We start from the raw sequence: 24,006 nt of genomic DNA on the forward strand, positions 1-24,006 counted from the left end.
GCTCGATAAAATTTTTTTATTAAAAATATAAAACAACAAGTAACAAAGTATTTACAGGTAACAAATATGATTCAACTTAACATGACCTATACAGTTATTGATGAAATAGTGGCTAATCTAGATATTCAGGTACCTTAAAATCTACGACCAAAGTAAGGCATGGTATTCACATTATCATGTTGTCCAGTAAGAAATCCGTAACAAATTCCGGAACATTGAAAGTAAAATATTTCCAGGACACAAGAAAAATTCAAGGACATTTCCAGGACCACTGGACACCATGATCGTACATGTGTAACGTACCTACGTTGTGCGGGTGAATGTAGTGTTATAGATGTGTTAATAGTAGTTCAGACTGTAGATGTACCCGAAAGCGTAGAGCAATCTACCCTGACGACATCATATCGGGGAAGAAAATGATTGGAGAGGTTTTCTCTCGGGGCGACGGATCAGTTCCTGGAGGGTTGACGGTTACTGCGTTGTAATGGAGAACCTTCTCTATATACTCTAGGATAAGGTAAACTTGCAGCGCGACGACGTAAAACAACGACGATCGGTTAATGGCCGCCGCCGTATTCTTCTTGGCCACCCCAGCCACCGCCAAAGTCGTGACCGCCGCCGCCTCCGCCGAAGTCATGACCTCCGCCAAAACTGCCACCTCCGAATCCACCCCCGAAGTCATGGCCACCACCCCCAAAGTCGTGGCCGCCACCACCGCCTCCGTGACCCCCAAGGTCGATCGGGTGACCGACGGTGTATCCGAGGACCTCGTACTTGTCTCCACCGCCGCCGCCGCCCCCGTGGTGGATGTGTTTCGTTATCGTGTGCGTATGATGAATGGTCTTGATTTTATACGGGACGTGAATAACCACGTGATCACTGAAATAGAAAAATTCTCGGTCATCAACGGCGCGTACAATCCTCGAAGAAATAAGTTTGCTTCACTTTGTCTGCTTGGGGTATTCTTATGGAGGTCATTGTTGGAAGGGAAAAAAACCGTTCGGCTTAGCAGAGAGACCAAACATCGTGCGCGTCTCTGGTATCAGCCGAAATATATATTTGACTAGGAAATGAAAGGTGAAAGGAAACTTGGAGTCAATGTGGGTTGGGACTTACTGTCCACCGTGTCCGCCTCCGCCGGCGGCTGCAAGGCTCAGGAGTGTCGACGCGACGAGTATGACCAACTGAAAAATGAAACAATACTGAGATATGGTGAACAGAGTGAAGATCGTTGGCGGTGCCTGATTGGCGAAAAAGGCTCCCGACACTTACAGACACGCGGAGTGTCATCTTGCGAGCTGACGTTGAGACCCGGTCAGGAAATGTAACCGCTCTACTATTGCGAGCTCTCGTCCACTCGGTTTTGATCTGCTTCACACCGGCAACCGGACTCCTTTTATATGATAGATTTATAAAAATGAAAGGACTGAAGAGTCAGCATGAAAGCCTCGTGTGAAAGGTGTTCCGAATGAAAAAAGAGCAATTGTACAGTGCACTTGTGGGCAGGGATTGGCCGGCAGGTTGGTGTGTTTGTTTTATATGCCGGAGATCGCACGCCGCCTGCACGAGAATCTGTTCCACTATCTTTTTCTTCTTTTTTATTTCCTTCGCGTCTTTCATCGTCAAACTTCATTTTTAGTTGGGCATGTTAATGAAAGCACGCCTGTTACCCGGACCAATCCTAGCTCAAGATCAAGATGCCCCCTAATTCGGTAGCAGAGTAACAGTCGACGGTGAAAATAAAAGGACAGAAGTACGTCGACGCGTTAGACACCCGAGGGTAATTGGTCACTTCGCCTTCTCAGGATGCCGCAATTACCTCTTCGCTTCCAGCGATTTCTCAAAGGACATCCGCTGTCCCATTACTTCAAGTCTCAGAGGAAGCGTCTACATTAAGGGAGGGCGGGGTACAGCTTTGGCAGTCTACAAAGATACATTTTTAGGAGTTTGAAAAAAAAAAAAAAATGGAAATCGTCAGAACAATTTCAGTTTCAGAGCTTTATTATTTATAGTTTGAAGAACGTTTTAGAATTTTTTCATTGAAATTAATAACACCTAAAAATAGGTATGGTTTTAGACTGTCCAAGATGTACCGCCTCCCCCCCTTAAGCTGGATGCAAACTTCCGATCCAGCTTGGATGAAGGTGTTCGATCGCAAAGAACTCGATGCTAGAGTAGAGTTTGAAAATCCAGGAGCATTACGATTAACGTGTCATTGGGTCAAGAGCGATTGAAGAATGAAACTCGCGACAATGAGCGGCGATGTTGACATTGAGACCAGACACCGATCTATCCAAAGAGCCGGAACTGGAGCATTGAACCTTTTGGAACGTATGCTGAAACATTGTGGCGACCTAGACACAGTGCTCGATAGCCCGTTACGGCGAGATACTTGCGTGGAGGGAAAGGGAAATAGATTCTGGTCAGCACGGTCATCGCGTACTCTCCTCTCGGGACAAAACAACCGAAGGAAAATAAAACAAAATGGTCTTGGTCTTTTTTTCTCCGCCCATACATACCTTCACGTGAAGTTTCCCCTAGAAGGAGTACGGTTGGTGAAATCCTAAAGGATCACCACGAGTCAGAAGCGACCGCAACGTGGATCGCATATCCTACGGGTACCGGGTGTCAACAAAGTTCCACGGCGATTCTCGCTCCCGAGGGAAACCACAGGTGGGGAAAATTCAGTCTTGATCGTTTCATTCCAGTGGCAACGAACGGGTGAAAACCATTGAAACATTCTTGCCTGGAAATCCTGTACTTGTCTTCGCTCCGCGAATCGCACTCCGGGGAATTAATGCCTGTGTATTCAACTCGATTTACGCTTTTACCTGCTACAATGTGGTAAACACCGGCCGTAGTGGAGGACGAACGTTGCTCTTTTAGCTCGACGTAATGCAGTGCCTCGTAGAAAGTGAAGTAGATTAGATTTAGCGCCTTTTCTCAGATGCAATTATATTATCGGCGGAAGGCCGTTTCACTTCTCGGAGTGAAAAATTTCGTGCCAAAATTATTGCGGGGGAGAAACTTTACGACAATTGACAATGGCCATCATTTCGCGCTAGAGTCTTCCTGATCCCAACTTATTATTTCACTCTCCGAATCTTCCTTCTATTTCACACACCTATTCAGATAAAAATATTAACCTGCAACGAAGTTCTGCATCGTTCATAAAGAGACGAATGTCGTGATGGGCTGCGTGTACAAAATGACGTCATAGATATGCAACATGGCGCCCATGTATCTGACAACTGATCGCTCCACGTAAATAGGTTACTCATTTATTTCCATATATTCTGTTTGCTGAAAAGCCCAGTTTGTACATTCAAAAGTTGCAAAAATCATAATACAAACACTAATAATGGACAAAATATCAAGTTTTTTTTTTTCATCCCCTGAAGAGGATAATTACGTTTACGTTATTTGCGCTTGAATTTGGCGCCTATATGACGTCGCCTTATGTTCGATTACCCTATGTATTTGAAACTGATCGTGCGAATGGAACTAGGCGTATCGGCTTCCTATAGACAGGAAAAAAATCAATAAGGAGAAAAATGCATAGACTGACAGTCTCCAGCTTCCTCGGCTCTAACCGTCTCGAATTTTGTTCCAACTTTTATTTATTATCCGAACATCATTTTAATTCTTACTTTTGTATCTCACACCACTCGATCTGTTTCTCTTAAGGTATTCAATGTGAAAATCGGAAGCGTTGTATGAAATATGATTTATTACATGGTATCAGACAGAGAAGAGGGAAAAACTTCAGCGATTTATTACTGTAGATTAAATTGCTATGCGTGTTGTTTACTTTTCACATATACCATGACTACTTTCTTAATAGCTTCATGAGGAACATTAACAAGTACGATTTATGGATTTCTTTTCATCTATCGCATTTTAATGTACATAATTTGATCGTTATCATCATTATTATGTATCATCGTGCATCGCCATTTTTTACGCGTGACTTTAAAACGCGAAGGTGAAAGTCTCAGCAATAACTCCAGTGAACAGACTCGTAAACTATAACGACTGTGTTTATCGTCTCTATTCAAACGCAATTTGTCATTGAATAAATATTGGCGCACAAATTCAGTCATGCATTGTTCAAGTAAATATTTATTGACTTAGTGGTTCCTCGATTCACGGTCAATATTAGAGGCTCCAACTGCTGCTTATTTCATATTCAATAGAAATTCATGGAGAGTTTCGATTACCCAACAGTTTTACGTGTGGTTGCATTGCGTTGTAAAACATAAAAGGTTGCAAAGAGTTAGAAGGATTTCAAGAGATTTTAGAATATTTCAGAAGATTTCAAAGATTTCAAGAGAATTCGTAAGATTTCCGGATAAGTGTATTCCAGATTTCACGACTGATTGACCCCTCGTGTAAAACCAGCGGTATATCATGGAAGAATCGCATAACAGATATGCTCAAACGAAACCGTCACCATTTAGTTATTCTTCGACCACCTGGAAGGTTTCGTTTTCGGTATTGGTCCCTTTTTTCATATCCTTGGAAACCGAAATCAAGGCTGAACCTTGTGAGTGAGGTGATGAAGTGAAGAGTGAAACTTAAACCAAATATTCTCCTGACCTTCTCGGCGTTGAAGCGATATAAGATTGTTTCAATTTACGGCCAGCACTAAATTCTCCTTTCTCCATCGGACGTGAGATGTTCACGGCCGGCAGCTGCGTCGGAGAAGAAAGATAATGCCCGCGGTTTAACTCGGCTGCTGGTCCACCCCGTGTGCCTATAGCTTGGTACACACCATGCCGATGGTTTTTGTCGCCGTAACAGCTCAGAAATTGAGTCTCAGCTGGAGCGGGGATTCCGAGTTGAAGCTCGTTCTTTCGCTCGCTTCGCCGCTCTTCGTTCTCTTTTTATCGCCTAGTAGTACCCGCACACATGCAGATACCTTACAAAAGAAAATAGGCGAGTATAAAGACCTCCCGATATATCTGGATCACGCTGGCCTCGCGACGACACTCGCTTTTCAACCGTGAACCTTAATAAGCCTCCGGACCTGCAGCGATCCTCCGCGCAATTTCGACTTTTGATTCAACAACGCGACCGGTTCAGAGGTGGTTTCCACATTTTTTTCATTTTCCACCCTTGCTACGAGATGCGACTGATGGTGGTAAGTTTTCACTTTTCACTTTTTTAGTAGAGGAGTAAAAGCAAAATTGAATTCAGTATTAGAATCAAGAAGAATCTGTAAGAGTAGTTCATTAATGCGGGAGTACAGCTAAAGTCATACCTATTTTTAGGAGGTTTTTCTTTTTAATGAAAATACTTGAAGCAATTTGAGCTTGAGAGCTTTATTATTTATAGTTTGAACGGCGACATGGCGTATATAAGTAGCGAACGACCACGTTTCAAATCCGGTAGCGCAGATTTCTCGGTCAATTTTTAACCGCTAAATTTGAAATTTTGACACAATCTTCAAAAACTGCGTATCGATTTCAGCTCGTGGCTAGATTTTTTAATTTTAATCCCAGCATTTTTTTGTACAATTTTTTTTTACAATTTTTACAATTTTTTGGCTAAAAAATGAAAATTTTTATTCGTAATTGTATGTATTAGAAAAAACATTTCTTTCGAACAACTGGGCTACGAGCTCAAACACGAAAAGGTGCTTCTAGCGCAAACATTTTTTTCCGATCGATTACAAGTTGGACAATGATGTCAGAAGATGCGCCATCGCAAAAGCCCTCGATTTCGGAATCGTTCGCTGGATATATGCGCCACGCCGCAATTTTGTTAATAATTTGAATGAAAAAATTCTAAAATGTTCTTGAAACTATAAATAATAAAGCCCTGAAACTCAAATTGCTCAACGGATTATTCATTTTCTTGAAAAAAAAAATTCCCAAACATAGTACCCTCTCCCTTAATTCAACAAACAATTTCGCGACTCATCCTCCTTGTACAACTTCTTCAGGTAATCGTAACATTGGGACTCGGAGTATGCGGACCGACGCTCGCTGACACGTAAGTAGAATATCAAGTCGAAAGATTCGACGCTACGTATTAGTGTCTGGTGTATCAAATCGTCGAAGTCGAGTTTACAGAAATGAAACAACGTTTGTACTTTTCTGAAAAAATAACTAGACTATCGTGAGATCCCAACACTGTAAAACTACAGGCGTAACTAAAGAACCAAAAGCTTTTGCCGTTGCTCGGCTTACAGCTTTTGCCTAATCCTAAACGTTGGCGAATCCACGTTTATCGTCAGAGTCAACAGCCAAAAGTGTTACTTTTTGAAAATAGAAAAAAATACAGTCCAGTTTTATCCTCATGATTCTACGAAAGTATCGAGGCTTCAAGACATTTCACAAAATATGGATTTTCGGACATCACCGCCTTATTATTCGAATGAACATTAGAACGTTTAGCTGCTAATTCCGGTTGCCAGCTTCAGCGTCATTATCGTCGGACGTTTGAACATATTTTCAACCTTCCTGATCGACGAAATCTGGCACGATCAGAAAATTTCGATCGCATTTCAAGGCCGAGCACTTATCTCGTCTCCTGAAACAGGTTCAATTACCTTCTTTGCTGGATCCCCTCCGCTTGCGTTCGAGCCTTTCTCCTTTCACTCTCCTCCGGCGTACGCGAGTCGGTCGCTTTTTTTGTCTGCCAATAATTATTTCCCGTTCCAGACGAGAGGTTCGCCAACTGTGTCACGATCCTGGGGGGTAGTCAAACAAATACCAGCGAGTATTTGGCGCAAGAAGGCCGCTTCCGTTTCCTCGCCTGTTTGTTCATTCATTCCCTCGCTCTACGTGTTCATTAATTGTCGCTTCTGTTACAGGGAAAAAGTCGTCTTCGTAGTTCCGCGCTACATACGTCGAAGCTTTTCTAACAATGCGGCGCCCTTCTACAAGATCCGCGTACCGAAACGACCCTTCTTCGTCGGTCATTACGCCGGAAATTCAGGCAACAGCGATCGTCCGTTTTTCCCAGGAGGAAAGCAGGCCATTCGACAGAATTTGTGTAAATGTTAAATACCGCCGTATTTTCAAACAATTTTCTTTCAATAACAGTTTTCGAAGAAAAGAACCCCGCAGAATTCTTATGGAAATTGGCTTCCGGCCGAATTTGCTGAATTTTCAGTGCGTTATAGTGCATATCCTTCCGGTCAAAAGTTTTCATGGGCACTAGTTCCAAAAATCAGTAGTTTCCAGATTTTTTGATACCTATGGATGTCGTGATTTTCCATGGATTACGAAGTTTCAAGCGGGCTTGAAATCAAAGAAATCACTCAAAAAACTGCACGGTCGATTCTCAAAGAGAGGCAGGAAGCTGTGATCGATTTCATCCACGAACTCGCTGCTTTACAGGAAGGAGATGCAACGTCGGATTTCGCCCGAAGAACGAGACGCTTCGACTCTTGCAATAATCGACTTGTCCTGTTTTTCACGCGTCTGCGAAGTCTCTGCGAATCGGCTGGACAGTTGTCGAGTGATACATTTTATTTCGAGTCCCCCTTGAAGCCTTGTAATACGTAAAAATCGCGTAATCCATAGATATCAAAAAATCCCTACACCCCTCTTCCGTAGCCTGTATCTCGAAGGCCACTGATTTTTGGGACTTGTGCCCGCGAGAACTTTTTACCAGGAGAATATTTACCATAACGTACTGAAAATCCACAAAGATTCTGCGGGATCCTTTGTAATGCAATTAAAGTACCGGTACGTTATCACAAGTCATAAAAAAAATCTAAAGCTTGCATTATTTTCATCAGTTCACGGAATTCCCCACGGCGGTGGAGATTTCGGAAAAAACTTTGCGGTGCCACAGCAGCAACAGCATGATCGAGAAGTGCAGAATCACGTTATAATACCACACGGCAAGGGTATTTCCCACGGTGTGAGCTTTGGGAAGGGTTACATCCCGCAAGAGGAGTTGAAACTGGCGATCGAAAACTACGCCGGATTCCCCGGGGGAAACGAAAATCAACTGCAGGACTCTGCTGGTCAGGGTTTCAACTTCGAGGACGAAGGTTACCAGCGATTCGAGGGGCGGGAGCAAAACCTCGCGCCGCAAGAGCATCGGTGGGTTTTTCCGCCGACCAACGACGAAGGACGAAATCAGGAGCCCCGCCAAGTAGAGCAAGAAGAGTACAAGATGTTCGAGGAGCAAGGATCGCTTTCGCCCCCAAACGAGCAGCTCTTCTACCCGAAATTCAGCGAGCAGCCCCATCCAATTTCCGGCGGCGTTCATCCCTCGGCTAGGATGACGGAGCACAAACTCACCCCCATCGTCCTGCAGGACACCATCGACATGAAGGAGTACATTGCGAAGGTCGAGGCCTTCACGAAGAGCTGGCCTTTTCATGGTCTCGCATGGAATAATCAACAACCGAATTTCCCAGGCCTGACCTTCCCGCATATTCAAGGGATCAATCCCTGGGCTGGAAGCCTCCCGAACAATCCCAGCGGCGGTTATCAAGTTCAGGAGGAATCCGTCGAGGAACCGATGAAGCGGAGCTTCAGGGTCGCGATGATGTAGCGAAATATTTTAGACTGACGTTCCTGTCGCGTACAAAAAATCCCTTAGCGTTTAAGTCTTCGTAACAATTGTACCTATTAATCACTGCCTTACGGTGCAGCATCATTAATATAATTTATTTATACGTGTTTCCGATACTTCTTGTAATTATAATACATTTCTATTCGATCTTACGATTAAATTATCAGCGAAATTTTCTATTGTGTAATGTTCTGACGACGTCAGAACCCGGTTGTCGACGCCGTTTTATCACCACATAACCTAACTTTTTAATTTGTAATCGAGGCAAAGCGTAATTCTTGGACTTTCAAATTACTCGTGTCGCATAAATTAATTAAACAAAATCAATAATGTACCTGTTCTATCGTCTACATGCGAAAAAATACGGTCAGCCGTCAGCCTCGTTGCGTTAGTTTGATCTTTTTCCACCAGATGACGCATATCGCGAAGTTGGCGTCCGGCGGCAATTTGAATCCGCGGATAATCGATACAATCTCGGAAGCGGGCGAGCTCTTATATATTGTATATTTTATACTTTTACGAATGAATGTCACGGTCACGTGAATCGCATCCCTTTCATATACACACTTTCACTTGGAGCCGTCGACCAGTCGAGTCTTTGAAAGTCTAGAAAGTAAGTTGCACTCCGGTGGCCTCGCGGATCGAGATGGCGAATGATAATCACCGTTCACCGGGATTCCTCGATCTTGAATCATGGATCTCACGTCACTCGATCGCGGAAGTTGCCGGCATTCTTCCTGGGCGCGATGCAGAGTTGTCTCATACGATCGGATCTGTTTCTTCGTTCGCTTTTTATGCGGGCGAGACGACTAAAATTCTTATTCTTCACTTTCGTTGCACAACAGCCGTTATTACCAGAGAACTCAAAGTTACTCCAGTCTCAAGTTCGGACGTCGATTTTCAGACCACTGGACTAAATTTTCATTCCCACTATAAAACTCTCCTCATCGTAATGATAAAAAAAACTTGACAAACATTTTTACATAGCTGAATAAAATACATGCGTGAAATCTCGCCACAAGATTTAATAACACCGCATAAGTCTAGATACATGCACGAGATAACCGGAAGACATAGAGAACTTGACTTTCGTGTGGTAAAAACGATTAGTGCCGATCGATTAAATACGAGCTGGTGAATCGGTCAACACTTTCGACTAACGATACCCGACCGGTTTTCAAAAGTCTATTCTAACGATTGACAAACTAATTAATGCCGCGGCAGTTTGTTGTCTCTGACATTTAATGGCCGAAGTCATCGAGCGTAAGGAGTGAAGTTGACACTTGTGACCCTGTCCACGTTTTGGTTGCACGTTGTTCCGCGGAGGAGAAATACGTAAGACAGGATGGTAAAATGTGAAATCCGACCAAATCTCTCTCGCGTGAAATGAAAATAAACTAATAAGCATAATCGTATAATTCACAGAGGGCATTTGGGTTTTATTTAAATATCCTGTAGCCGCTTAGGCTGGCAATTAAGCCAGGAGATGATGGTAAACATTAATTTGCCACTTTCTTATAAATTTGTCGAAACGATTTGAAAAATTAAAACTGATCGTAAGATAGAGAACGCGGATTCTTAATTACGGGCTGGAAACTTTCCAGCTGTGTGTAAATTCGCAACAAATGCAAAGTTTGGCGGAAGGAAGAAAGTGACAGGTCTTTTCAAAATTTTTGGGCTATAAATTTCGGACCTTTATTTTGCCCGTTCGATTTTCAGTAGGAAGTAAAAATACTCTACCGTGACTTTGACCGTGACTTTTTGCTTCGTTTACTCCAGTAATTCCAGCTACGTAATATTACCAAGTGTATCAAGACCGCCGTGCACTGCATTTCATTCAAGATAAAGAGAGCGGAATGTGAAATCATGCATATATTTTTTCTTCTCATGAATACGTATCGAACGATTTATCGTCATATAATAAATCAGGTCTGCAGAAATTTTTTTTCACCTGCATGGGATGTTTTTGGTAAATGTTATGTTCTCGAGTGCGCTGAGTTCAAAAATAACTTCCATTTCCCTCCAACACGTACGGTATTTTTGCAAAAACAAGTTGTTTGCATAAAAAAAGCATAACAGTAATGAAAAAACCACCATTTTGTTACAATGAGCTAACCAATATTTCTTATATTAAACAAGCGATTTCTTTACGAAATGTATTTGAGATTCCGTGTTCGTTCTTTTTGCCTACGAAACCTTTTCTTCTTCTCTTTGATACACCTCCGGATACGCTTCCGCTTTTCATTTTTTGTTTCCCTGTTTGTATTTATTCTCGAGTCTCGCTCTAATACATGTTAAATGGAAGTAAGAAGTCGCTTTTGCATAGGATTTTGCGAATCAAGAATAGGATACCAGATTTCGAGTGAAACGGGAGTTTCACTCTAAATGAAACTACAAACACGAGTTGAAGAAAAAACTTGACGCGATGGAACTTTTTGAATATTTTTCCCTGTTTCAGTGAATCAAAATTTATGTAAAAACAGTATAAAAACCTGTGCAGTTTTTTTTCCTCTCAGACATGTGTTGTCGGACGTCACGAAACGCGAAAAAATTATGCGGAACGAAAACCATTATTGCAAATCATAACCGCACACTTCCCACATTCCAAGTGTTCAAACGAAGGCCGAAGCAGTGAAATTTTCAGAGAGAAATTAACAGAGAATTTCGCTACGGATTCTTTCGCCTAAGTGAGCACATAAAAATTCGCGGATGCGCAACCGGCGGTAATTATCAACTCTCGACAATAATTCAAGCATGGGAAATTTCCCGCGAAAATGTTCTCCAATACACGTTGGATGTGATTGAATTAATTGCGACGTAATGCGTCTGAACGCAGCGACTGTCCATCAATGACTGTCAAGGTCGTTGAAACCGGGTGAAAATAAGTTCGCACGCACAGTGCGTATGTGGTTTACGTATCTCGGGAAGAATCGACGTCAAGGTAGGTATGTGTTACAGTATGATTAGAGAGAGGAATTCCTTCGAGAGAGCGGAACTGCAGCAGTTACTCGGTGAGAATCCAGAAAACACAGTTCATCAGCCGTACACGGATAACGATTCCGCGTCTTGTTCTAACGCGGACTTTCTTTTTCGTTATTTCAAGACCGCGACGGTATAACGCGCGATGTGCATCCAGGATTGTTTTAACGATAGTCATATTCGATGTCGGTAATTGCGGCAACGATTGAATAATTAATCCGAGGAAACGGAGTTTGCTTTCACGCCTTGAATTACGCCTGCATAAGTTGCTCTGATCGTGTTTACAAGGCAGGAATATCACCGTTCGTACTCCCAGGGTCAAGGATCGAAATTTAAAATGTCTCGAATGTATTAAGGGGGGGGGATACAGCTTGGATGATCTAAAATCATTCCTATTTGTATGAATTTTTTTAAAGAAAATGACAGCACTTGGAGCAATTTAAGCTTGAGGGCTTTATTATTTATACTTTGAAGAACGTTTTAGAATTTTTTCATTGAAATTAATGACAAAATGGCGGCATGGTGCATACAAGAATCGAACTACCACGTTTTAAATCCGGTGGCGCAGATTCCACGATCAATTATTATCCGATCGACTTGAAATGTTGACACAATCTTTAAAATTTGTTTATCGATTCTAGCTCAAGGATAGATTTTTGAATTTCAGTGTTTTCATTTTCTTAAAAAAAAGAAATACGTACGATTTTATACCGTCCAAGCCTTTAACCCATAAACACGACGGGGATCAGGATGAGAAGCAAATAACAGGAAATCACTGTAAACGGGAACCGGAAACGGTTCGACGAAGGGACTGGACCAGAAGTTTCACTTTCATAAATTGGCAGCATGGTATTAGCCGGACCGGGTCTTTGGCCTACTACACTTTCTACGCATCGAAATGAAGGAAGGATAGAGAAAAAAAAAAAAAAAACCTGTTCAATCGAAAGTGGTCAAAAATGCACCAACGGTGCCGGACCAATTTCGAACCTTGTGAACGATTCCGTTACTCCGCTCTTGAAGCTGTCCGAATAAAAGTCGGGCGATCTGCAATACAGTACCCAACGGATGCGAAAATGGAGGAATACGTGTTCCGGAGTGCAATAACACGTGGTCGGACGGTTGGCTCGATAATACGCGGACGATCGGTTCGAGGACCGCCCGGAGCGCGAATTTCTCTGGGATCTCTGGGCCTCTGCAGCTGGGAACCGGTACCGGGCCCCCGGCTGACCCCCGTTTTCCCCGCTCAGCCGGGCACGTGGACCCCATGAATGCTCCTCTTCCATCTCCGCCCTCCCACCATCGCGCCGTCCGATGCTTGTTATTTCGCGGCGCCCCTATATATACCCGCGATGATCCCCGCATATATATACCAGTTTCTTAGTTACCGTGCAGGTGAACACCCATTCAAGAGCAGAGAGACACAACCACGTGTGCTCGCCTATCGCTTCAGATATGGCGTCAGGATTACGGAAGGTAAGGTTCCTGTCCTGATCCGTGAATTTCGTTGTACCGGATACTTGATACCTGGAGATATTTCAACGGGATTACAGAGTGGTTGATAATAAAGTTCAACTTGAGATACTCGACTTGATCATTGCGATGGGGTTTTCACGTACTCTTAACGAGGTTCCATCAATAATCTTGTATCCCGAATTTTCACAGTACTGTGTCGGAATTACGCGATCCTATTAATTTCATTCCGTTTTTCAGATTCCCTGCGCCTTGCTCGCAGCAGCGGTATTCACGGGACTGATCGCCTCGACGACGGCCACCTTTGGAAATGAACAGTAAGACCGCACTGAATTAACTAGAATCGAACGCGCCGTATATTGTTGGGTAGTTTTTTTTTTTTTAAAACTGAAGCTGCGACGCATGGTTGATATTGAACTTGGGCAAACCTCGACGCGTTTTCGAAAGCTGCAACCTGTATTTACAGCATATTATTGGCTAGCCTTCCTCTTCACATGGGTATTAAGTTTCTCGTATCGTTCCACTTTTCAGCGTTCACATAAAGATCCATCTGCCTGAGATAGTGCAGGATGTTCATCACGAGAAGAAGATAATAAAGCACGTTGAGGACCATGGCCACGGTCATGGTCACGGTGGAGGAGGCGGAGGTTACGGAGGTGGCGACGACCACATCGAACACATAGAAATAACAAGCCCAGGAATTGGGGGCGGAGGTTTCGGCGGTTACGGTGGAGGAGGCGGCGGCGGAGGTCACGGAGGTCACGGAGGAGACAGCGGGAGCTTTGGAGGAGGTTTCGGAGGCGGATTCGGAGGTAAGAACCGAGGGTGTTCTCACGAAACGAAAGAGAAAACCTGGCCTTAACGCCACCGGGACCTGAGCTTAAGGTCAACGAAAGTTACACGATTTCAGCTTCATCGCATGCTCAATCGGTAACCAGTTTGAATGGATAATTTCTTTTTCACTACGAAAGTGTTGGGTATATGTGTAGCCGGTGTCTTTCACTCTTATCCAAGAAGCGTAATCTTCGTTTGAATTTCACCGGAACTAATAATATCCGCTACATACATCGTGATCTTCTCTTCGAGCACCTTTCTCTCGTGAATCGAGCTCACCGTCTGTGCATACAGCTGCTGCATTCCTTACCGCGCGATCTTTCCTCCTAACGCAAACTGCAACGAAACTGCTGCCACTTTCGTTTTCGCGACCTTATAAGCTCTATAAGCGAACACACGTCACGATGTTTGATCACAACCATCAATCTCTGTAACTTGTGCGGCTTATGAGATGAATTGAGTATCTTACACCGGCTCTTTACACTTTAACAGTGATTGTTATTTATTGATAAAAATTTCAGGCGGCGGACACGGCGGTGGTGGCTTTGGTGGATTCGGAGGTGGAGGTGGAGGCCATGGCCATGGCCATGGCCACAGCCACGGCGGAGGCGGAGGACACGGAGGTGGCGACAGTTACAGCGTTATAACAAGCTACAGCAGTGGTGGGGGAGGAGGTGGAGGACATGGAGGCGGTGGAGGATTCGGTGGTGATTTCGGAGGCCATGGAGGAGGAGATTTCAGCAGCTATGGCGGAGGCGGTGGTGACTTTGGAGGCCATGGAGGCGGAGATTCCGGCGGCTACAGCGGAGGCGGTGGTGACTTCGGAGGCCATGGAGGAGGAGATTTTGGCGGCCACAGCGGAGGCGGTGGTGACTTCGGAGGTTACGGTGGAGGCGGTGGCGGCGACTTCAGCGGGGGTCACGGTCACGGAATCGAAATCGGCTCAGGCCCCGGATTCGACATAAGCAGCATCAGCAGCGGCGGTCACGGCGGTGGCGGATTCGGAGGCGGCGGTCACAGCCACAGTCACAGCCATGGCAGCGGCGGCGGTGGTGGTGACAGCTACAGCAGTGGCGGTAGCTTCGGCGGCGATGATCACGGCTCCAGTTTCAGCTCTGGCAGCTACTCAAGCTCGATCTCGAGTGGATTCGGCGGCGGGTAATTACTCTCAAAATGAAAATGTTCTTTACAACGTAGGATTTCCGTTGACGAACAAGATTTCTTCATTTATGGCTGTTTGTACTATAATTCGTTCTTTCATTTTCTACCCAATTCAGTTCCTCCGGACACGACAGCTACAGCAGCGGTGGAGGCGGCGGAGGTGGTGGCTTCTCCGGATACCACTACAGAAAGTAGAGAGGTTCATATCGCTCTGTCCTTCCAAGCTTCCGTCCGACATCCGAACGGAGTAAGGAAGTTCTCCGGAACGCCGAGAAAGCGTTCGAAAACCCGTTGCCCGATATTTTCACCGTGATAAATTCAAAGCGAGTTCAGCCACTCGAACGGCAGATATATTGAACGTTCTGCGTATAATTTATGCGTATGAGTTTACGTCGTAACTCGTATTCGAAAATTTTTATGATTGGACAAGGAGCGGTCCGCACGATACCGAGTGCACCGCTTGGCCCGATAAACATATTTTCGTAATTTTTTCTACCATATGCTCGCAGAATCTGATTCTAAGCTTTATCCACCTGTCGGCTTGACGAGGAATTCAAACACGATGTCTCGTGCAATTCATCACACTATACAACATTCTCAGTTATCATTGTATTCATCTTTTTATCCATAAGACAAACATACTCGACTGTTGACCTCACTAATTTGTTGCTACATTTGTATGATATGTTATTGTAAATAATTCATCCTGTTAGTATATTGTTTATTTTTTAATAAAAAACTGTTTTAAGTACAAAAATATATTCATTGGCTGGATTTATTTTGAACAATTTGAACCTGATTCGGTAAGCTAGTTAATTTTAGACCCTTCGATCGTCTCGATCGTTCTATTTTACCGACAATCGCACCGGCGATCGATAAAGCAGCGTGCAATCACGCCATCGCCCAGCGATGTCGAAATGAAATTCAATCATCTAAAGCATCTTCTCCATTAGGCTCAAATTACAGTCATACCATAAAGTACTTAATCCATACTGTGGCAATGTGTGAAATCAATGTTTTTCGATTCCGAACACGGTGCAATGAGAAACAACAATACGGTGAGACTATTTCGGTGGCATGCACAAATTCAAGCTTTACTTATACATTTAAATTTCTCCGCGGGTTGACGTCACGACGAGTCCACAAAAATTCGCGTACTTCCGAAATCTAGAACGCATTTCGGTTTACTAATGAATCACCTGAATTATGCGAAGTGAAATTTAAACCCAAATGTCAATTAGGCGCACTTCTTCGGTAATCATGTCGTTGTTCTTCTGGCATTTGCACTATGACCCAGATATCCATTAATCGGTCATAGACGTCAGAATTATTTCCCTATGTGTCCTTGTTTGCTGCCAACTTGCTAACTCGATTGATTTTGACAAACTGACTACAACGGTTTCAACAGCTCATGGCGATTATAAAGACACAATTAGCTGCAATATCGTGTCGCCTAATGACTGAATCACGGTTATCAGAGAAGTTAAAGAAATTTAAATCACAGCTCTGACTGTGTAACTCAAAATTCAGATGTCTCAGAAAATCTAAATCAGTTCGATCGAGGTTACAATCGGTTTCTAACATGGCCGTTTCTATTAAAATCTGGATTGTCATGCGAGTATAGAATGGCTTCGAAGAAACCTCGACTGGCGCGTGTATCCAGAAAAACTTCGACGTAATTAATCCGACACGCGGTGAGCAAACCACGTTAGGTTATACTTTCATTTTTACGTAATCCATCATACCTAATACCATACAACCGTATATATCTGTACGGACGAATAGCAGCACCCAACAAATTATCCGAATTGCGAATAAAAAGGAATTCTCAATACGTTTGCGAGATTTGTAAACGAAACGTTGAGCCTCGAAGCCACGCTGAAACGTACATGAAACTACGAAAAAAACGAAACGATCCGGAACACTTTCCTATCGTCACATTGACGCGGAATTCACCACCGCACGTGAAATTACCGTCTGTAGAATGAAGGGGATAAACGCGTTCTTATGACTGGGCCAATTGCCCGTTATCGTGATGTTTTTTTCTCCAATTTATTGGAGAAACCTCGTAATAGAAACTGGTGTGAAAAATTCTACATACGAAATTCGTACCCGGTCACCCGAGATATTTCATTTTTGTGATACCTCCTTATGCAACTGGACGGATTAACGGCCTCAGAACCGACACCCAGTTTTTACCTCTCTCTCTCTCTCTCTCTCTCTCTCTCTCTCTTCTTGTTTCTCATTTCTAACCGATCGCGAGCTCCGACTCTGCGTTCGCTGATTCGGAATCGATCCAACGATCTCTACGACAATGCAGCCGGCATCAGAATACAATAAAACCCAAGCAACTCGAACACTCTTTGCACAGGGTATGATTATCGCGAGTACATGCGATGCCTGAAGTGGCGGAGGGCATAATAAAGAAAGGAAACTCAATAACCTACGGATAATTAGAGCTGCGAGGAGAGAGTGGCCGGAACAAGACGCGTGTGTCGTACTTTAACGAATAAATACAGCAACAACTTCCGCTGTGAACGTGCAGACAATAAACTTGCCGGGTAGGGAGAACTTCCCCGGTTGCGTTGTCTGTTATACCTAGACTCGTTTTTCCCTTGTTACCTCTCTCTGATTACGTTTGTAACTTTATAAGGCTTGCACCGAGGACCGATTTTAGTCTGCACATTGTGTCTGCGAAGAGATCGCTGCTCGTTTTACTCCCTGATCACTGTCATGGCGAACCTCCGTTTATACACTCAAGTGGGTTTTCACCGTCGTTGTTACAGTACCTATGTTGTACAAGAAATTCAAATATATTTCAAGTGATTTCGTATCAAATATCAGTAATATATTGTGTTTCCCGTTGCAAATGATTTGGAATATGCAGTCACTACACTCGCAAGTGAGGTATCGCAGGTCGGTATCTCCGATTTGATTTCTTTTGTAATATGTTACAGTAGACTGAAAACCAAGCGACGAGTATTTTTTTTCGTCCGTCATTAAACACTTTAAGGGGGCGAAACACACCCTTCAAATTAAGGCATGTCAACGAGTGATTTTAGCAGTTTTACCCACAAGAACGTAATATTTTTTAACCAATTCAATTGGTTTTTTCAAAGCAAGAAATGAAAAATGTGATCTTCTCAACAGTAGAATAAAAAAACTGACAAATCGTCCCTTGACATGCCTTGCTCCGGAGGGTGGTTTCGCCCCCTTAAAGTGTTTAACGGCGGATGAAAAAAAATACGTGTCGCTTAGTTTTAAGTCGACTATAACATGTTAAAAAAGAAATCAAATCGGAGATATCAACCTGATATACCTTACTTGTTGGATAAGCTCTGTCAAATCTTGCCGCGCATTACTGAACGCTTTAACGCTTTTAACGACTCTCTTCGTCCTTCTGTCTTCCAGATAGCCTTAATGATGATTGTCCTCCTTGGAATTACACAATCGGTTCCGCTGCCTGGCGGAGGACACGGAGGCAAGCAGTAAGTTGTTTTTCTTTGAACTCGGAATCAGAGGATGTGATAACTTGAATTGTGAAATATGTAATTTGACCATCGAATTTGGCGTTGTCCGGCTATCGGAAAGGCGCAAAGTGAAATAAAGCATCGATGTTACAGCACGCACTTCATAATCAAGGTGCCTCACTTCATGCACACCCATCATCACACCCACACGAAGAAAATCTACATTCCTGTCAAGTCTCACGACTCCGGGCACCACGATCACTCCGATTACGAGGCGGCCCACGGATGGTGAGAGGGATCAAGAGGTCCCGGTCCATCTCTAAAATTTGACACTATACGTATATAAGTGATTGTGTAAGGCCCGTTTACATCCAGGTTATCGTTCTACGTGATTATGCCACCCGAGTGTTGTCTGTTGGGGAAAATAAATAATCACCTGTTATTATAATGAACGATTCAACTGCCATGCTACGCCTTCCAGTTTCTTTTATCCGCAATAAATTACCCACCTTAAACACTTATATATACGCTTAATGCTTCGTAGAAAGTTATAAATCCGTTTGGTCAACCGGCGGAAGACCGACGCGGAATTTTGCCGGACCGTTGACCAATGTTAGAATGCTCGTGCGGATTGGATCAGACCGATTATGTTGTATTGTATAACTCGGAGCTGTCGGGCATTCGTTTTGTTCTCTTTTTTCTTTTCGTTGGGTGAATTAGTTGTTCCTTCACCCGTCAATTGCGTCTTACGAGTATAACGACAGCTTGATACGTGTACCACGCGAGTGTCGTTGGTTAGAAAGTTTCGACTTCACCTCAACGACGTTCTTGGGAATTTTTCAATGCGATGATTGACGCGGTTTCATTGCTATTAAACGGAGATTTAACAAACACTTGATTCTAATATGCAGAGTTGACCGATTAGAATAGCCTCGACTTTCTGCGGCTCCTTTCACTCTTCTCATAATTCCTAAGACAGATTTGGTTTTATCACCACTGGATTTAGCATTCAACTTGACGTGCGTGTAAAGTTCAACGTTCGACTTGTTCCGAGTTGGGAAAGTGGAAAAACTTGACCAATATTAACATTTTCTCCATACATTCGTATTTATTTCGTTGTAAAAAAAGAAATATCTACCACTAATAATGATCTAACAATAAAACAACTATATCGTCAACTGGCCAAAGCTCGTCAGAACTCCGGATCGTCTTGCTCTAAAACGACACAACTGTTACAATTACGGTTACAATTTGTATAACAGAGCGATTCTCTCGTCACTTTGTACTGCGGTATCAGAATACACTTAACGCTAATTGAATTGTTCTTGAAGTGGTTGACACGGTTTGATTTCAGCTCGTGGATAAACAATGCGATAGAATGTAGACTGTTCGTGGTGAATCTTATCGTCTAATTACAATTACAGTATATTACGTTACGTGTATAATAAATGTACATGAACCGGGACGTCGATTCGGCATCGGCTGAAACAGGAATACGGATGTCAGTCTCACGTAACAACGACCGGACGAACGGCACGATATTCGACTTACCGGAATTATTTACACACGAAGGCGACGCCGCCTCGACATCGGCTTTCAGACTGTCTCCTTCTCACCACCATGGCTTCTCCTCGTAGTGGACCGGCACGTGAACCTTCTCGACGTGGTGAACCGGCACGTGGATCTTCTCGACGTGGTGGACCGGGTAGGGAACCGGGACATGTACCTTCTCCACGTGGTGGACATGGACCGGGACCGGGACTTTCTCTACGTGGTGAACGGGGTACGCGATCTTCTTTACGTGGTGGTGATGCACGTTGTGTACGTGGTACGGGACGTGGATCACGTGGTGTTGGCTATGGGAGAGGGTGAAATTCACGGGTTAATCCTAAGGACTTGAAGAATTACACCGATTACGCAGGTCAACGAGAAGAGAAAAAACAGTTTTTTTCGAGTATCTATCGAGACAAATAAATTTCGATTATACGCATCGAATAATAACCGAAACCTTTGTTTGTTACTTATAAATTTTCTCTTTGTCTTTTTTACGTTGATAAATAAGTCTGGAAGTTTTTCGTTGATAGCCAATGTGGTGGCGTATTCAGAAGAGAAAGAAAAACGTTTTCACCAAGATGTGACGGACTTTATCGTTATTAACGTTATCAGGTGCTGCCTAATTAAAGAACGGTGGAAGATTACGTTTGGCGTCCGATACGAGAAAGTCCGGACGAAGAATATTCATTTTTGAACTTTGTTCATCAATTCATTTACATTACTAGTTTATTATTAATCATTATTTTTTAACAAAAATGATGTAAATGCAAAACTGAAGTTTCTTTTATTGTCATTCAAAACAAACGTTTCAGAATATAGATAATTTTCCACGAAAACAAACTTTATCTAAATTAAACTATTTTTTCATTGATCAGTATCAAAATTTGACATTTAGAACCCAGAATGAAAATTCTTGTTGACCTGTGTTATCATCGTTCTTGATTCATCGTACTCACTGACTACCACCCCAGCCTCCCGGTGCCGGTGCGCAGTTCACGGCGGCGAGCATTCCGCATACGAGCAGCTGAAACGTGTTCAAATAATCATGCGTTAGAAATTTTCATCGAGACACGCCGTCTCTGGTGAACAACTGCATAAACGATGCGCAAAGTCAGTGGCGATCACCGTGACGTGAATGTCAGATTTTTCACGCATTTCACCGTTCGTTCGAAACTCTTTTTTTTACGAATGCAGACTGCATGTGACAACGTGCGTTGATTTATGACGCCTAAATACGTATCCTTACTCCACAATTTGCGAATCAACGAAGTTGCGGAAAAAAAATTCAACCCGATTCTCAAGTACATTTTTCATTGGTTCAAAATTCGGATTATTTTAGGATGATTGCATTTTTTGTGGCCGCTTTTATCAAATTCTGTGATTATAAATTCGACTTGTCATCTCTCGGATTACTTGATTCGTGAGTAAAATACAATTCCGAGTAAAGAATTTCTTCGAATATTAGCGTTCACTTGGATGAAAACAACTTTTGTACCATTTGTGGTCTGTGGAATTTTGGAATGTGGCCCAAACTATAGGTATACTAACAAAAAAGGAATCCCAAATCGATATCTCCGATTTGATTTCTGCCGGAATATATTACAGTAGACTAAAAACTAAGCAGCACGTATTTTTTTTTATCCGTTATTATACGCTTTGAGGGGGTGAAAACCACCCTCCTAAGTAAGGCATGTTAAGGCAGTTTTTGACCAAAATCGACCTACACCTGAACCACGGGTAAAAAAACACTCGGCGAACCAACGACGTAAGCAGTTTGATAAAAAAAAATAAAAATTAAAACAAAGGAAGAAATTCGAAAGATTCAAAGTGTCGCACTTGATGCAATTTGAAAATAAATTTAAACAATTTTTCAACATACGATAAAGCGAGTGCGAGCAGCGAATAAGGTACGTTTGAAATACTCACGGCGACGGTGAAGGAGTGCATATTGGAATCGAGGATTTTGTTCACTGTTTGCGAACGCTGATACAGTTCTGCCTTTTTGCCGCGTTCGATGTGTTTATAAAGGAGGAACCGAGACGACGGTGTTAGCCGAAAGCTCGGGGGTGGGAGACCCGGGCATCGGCTGCGTATGACGTCTTACGTAAAACAAGGAAGCGCGTAAGCCTCCGCATGCGTTCGGCGTGTGCGGCCGATACGACGCTGAACGCACGCACACACTCCTTGGAGTTATCCGCTCGGCGAGAAACTGCCCGAACACACGACCGTCTCCATGCCTCTGTGAGGATCTCGCAATATTTAATGTAACTCGAGCGCCTCGATTCTTCTTCCCGTATATTCGTATTCCACGTGGTCCTCCGTTTTCGCCCGTCAAGCCGCAGAGGGAGGGCGGCCGGTTTAATCGGACCTCTGAAATCCGCTACCTGCAAGTCGTTACCGATCTTTCGTATCGTTCGCACGCTGCCTCGAATCAAGGATACACTCGCCATACGTTAGCAACGAAAAGTGAGCCTCGTAGACGATGTTGCAAGAAAAAATCGGAGAATTGAAATTTAATCATGATAATGCTGAAAAGTTATCGATAAATTGTTTGAGCGAAACGTTGTCCGACAAATTTTTAGGGAATGTTTTTGTTTTTGGTTTGTCAAATGAATTCGTTCAATTTTCTGAATGTGCGAGAATTTTTACAGAATTTTATCGACACTTGGAAATTTACGACTTCGAAAATTTGTACATGCTGTATTTGCAAAACTATTCCTTCGGTGCCCCGAATACGTTTTAATTGTAACGTGCAACGTTTTTACGAAAATGTAACCGAAATTCACGATTTTTCATCCATTATTCAAAATTTTTAATTTTCGAGACCAGAAATTTCTAAATATTGAGAACATTCTTCAAAAATTCACGCGTATTGAAAAAAATACAGAGAATTCATTTCACACGACAAGAAAACTATTCCCGGACAATTTATTGAATAATGTTTCGCTTGAACAATTTATTGACAACTTTCGGGCATTATTATTATTCAAATTTAATTTTCTTGCCGTCTTTATTGTGGTAGATTTATTTTCAATATTCCTCTTATCCAATATTCTCATCGAGTCTCACTTCTGGTTTAGAATGTATAGCCAGTACGTCGTTAAGTTACGATTATATTCATTCTTACCAATAAACTTGTCGATGAATCTGCTCTCAGATTCTCCGATCGAATTTCTGGAGACCGATCGGATCGTTGGTCGATCGTTTTCACAATACGTGCAAGGCTTACTTTTATCTGCACTGATTTTTGGCGACAAAAATTAAAAATATTATCTCTGTTACGGTTGTCGTTATTTTATTTTTAATTCCAATAGTTGAACAGCGACGAAAAATCAAGTTCCTTTTTCGAGACGGGAAGATAGGGAAGAGCACGAAACGTTATCTCGGTGTGTTACTTTATTCGTTATTAACGACGTTACCGCCGATGAAACCAGCGGCAGCCGACTGTCTCGCAATTCTACTTCTACCCGAATATATATAACGTTGGTTTTACCTCGTTTCGAGGCAAATTGTTAATGTAGTTCGAGAAACTGTATAATCTAACACGTTGTCTGATTGGTAAAAGTAATGTTTCTCGGTGATTGCAGTGAATTATTCTATTCATACCTACAGGATATGATGAATCGTTAAATGCAAGAACGAGCCGTCTTTTTATTATTCACGCACTCGATGATTTATCACAGAAACTCTGTGCGACTCGTGGTAAAAAATATTCATGTGGCTGAAAATAGTAAAAAGCGTTTACTTTTCACCGTCGAATACGGATAATCATTAATCGCGGTTCTTCAAACTGCATCGCTGTCACTTTTGCTTAAATTGGAAATTAAATAATTAATATTTACATTTTCTAACGCGATACAGTAACGAATCGCAAAATTATACTCGGATATTCGCGACGATTCCTGAGCAAGCCTCGAATGACGAAAAATAATCTATTTACGACGAAATCGATCATTTCTTCCCATTTAATCGAGTTTAATCGATTATTTTTTCTTCC

At 42.8% G+C, this 24,006-nt stretch overlaps 4 protein-coding genes across 6 annotated transcripts; 2 read left to right on the top strand and 2 right to left on the bottom strand.

Annotated features, from left to right (window-relative positions):
* Position 1: 1 nt before the first annotated feature.
* LOC124298096 (keratin, type II cytoskeletal 2 epidermal-like) lies at positions 2-1,403 on the bottom strand. The gene is made up of 3 exons (XM_046749697.1): positions 1,273-1,403; positions 1,117-1,184; positions 2-879 (listed from the first exon to the last, which is right to left on the bottom strand). The coding sequence occupies exons 1-3, from the start codon at positions 1,288-1,290 to the stop codon at positions 558-560; spliced, it is 408 nt and encodes a 135-aa protein (XP_046605653.1). The 5' UTR covers positions 1,291-1,403; the 3' UTR covers positions 2-557.
* Positions 1,404-4,966: 3,563 nt separating this feature from the next.
* LOC124298063 (uncharacterized) lies at positions 4,967-8,714 on the top strand. The gene is made up of 4 exons (XM_046749633.1): positions 4,967-5,143; positions 5,948-5,997; positions 6,821-7,002; positions 7,754-8,714. The coding sequence occupies exons 1-4, from the start codon at positions 5,129-5,131 to the stop codon at positions 8,518-8,520; spliced, it is 1,014 nt and encodes a 337-aa protein (XP_046605589.1). The 5' UTR covers positions 4,967-5,128; the 3' UTR covers positions 8,521-8,714.
* A 4,144-nt stretch (positions 8,715-12,858) lies between these two features.
* On the top strand, positions 12,859-15,746 carry LOC124298064 (glycine-rich protein DOT1-like). Of its 3 annotated transcripts, XM_046749637.1 has the most exons (7): positions 13,004-13,146; positions 13,231-13,307; positions 13,522-13,646; positions 13,740-13,802; positions 14,346-14,651; positions 14,706-14,982; positions 15,102-15,746. In XM_046749637.1, the coding sequence occupies exons 1-7, from the start codon at positions 13,120-13,122 to the stop codon at positions 15,178-15,180; spliced, it is 954 nt and encodes a 317-aa protein (XP_046605593.1). In that variant the 5' UTR covers positions 13,004-13,119; the 3' UTR covers positions 15,181-15,746. The 3 variants fall into 3 exon arrangements, with proteins under 3 accessions (XP_046605592.1, XP_046605593.1, XP_046605591.1); XM_046749636.1 differs by lacking the exon at positions 13,004-13,146 and adding an exon at positions 12,859-12,993 and having other exon boundaries at positions 14,346-14,982; XM_046749635.1 differs by having other exon boundaries at positions 14,346-14,982.
* Positions 15,747-19,537: 3,791 nt separating this feature from the next.
* On the bottom strand, positions 19,538-22,082 carry LOC124298066 (uncharacterized histidine-rich protein DDB_G0274557-like). Its single transcript, XM_046749639.1, has 4 exons — positions 21,936-22,082; positions 20,966-21,033; positions 20,007-20,311; positions 19,538-19,937 (listed from the first exon to the last, which is right to left on the bottom strand). The coding sequence occupies exons 1-3, from the start codon at positions 21,954-21,956 to the stop codon at positions 20,068-20,070; spliced, it is 333 nt and encodes a 110-aa protein (XP_046605595.1). The 5' UTR covers positions 21,957-22,082; the 3' UTR covers positions 19,538-19,937; positions 20,007-20,067.
* Between the last annotated feature and the right edge of the window lie 1,924 nt (positions 22,083-24,006).

Source organism: Neodiprion virginianus, chromosome 2 (assembly GCF_021901495.1).
Source record: "Neodiprion virginianus isolate iyNeoVirg1 chromosome 2, iyNeoVirg1.1, whole genome shotgun sequence".
Classification (NCBI taxonomy): Eukaryota; Metazoa; Arthropoda; class Insecta; order Hymenoptera; family Diprionidae; genus Neodiprion; species Neodiprion virginianus.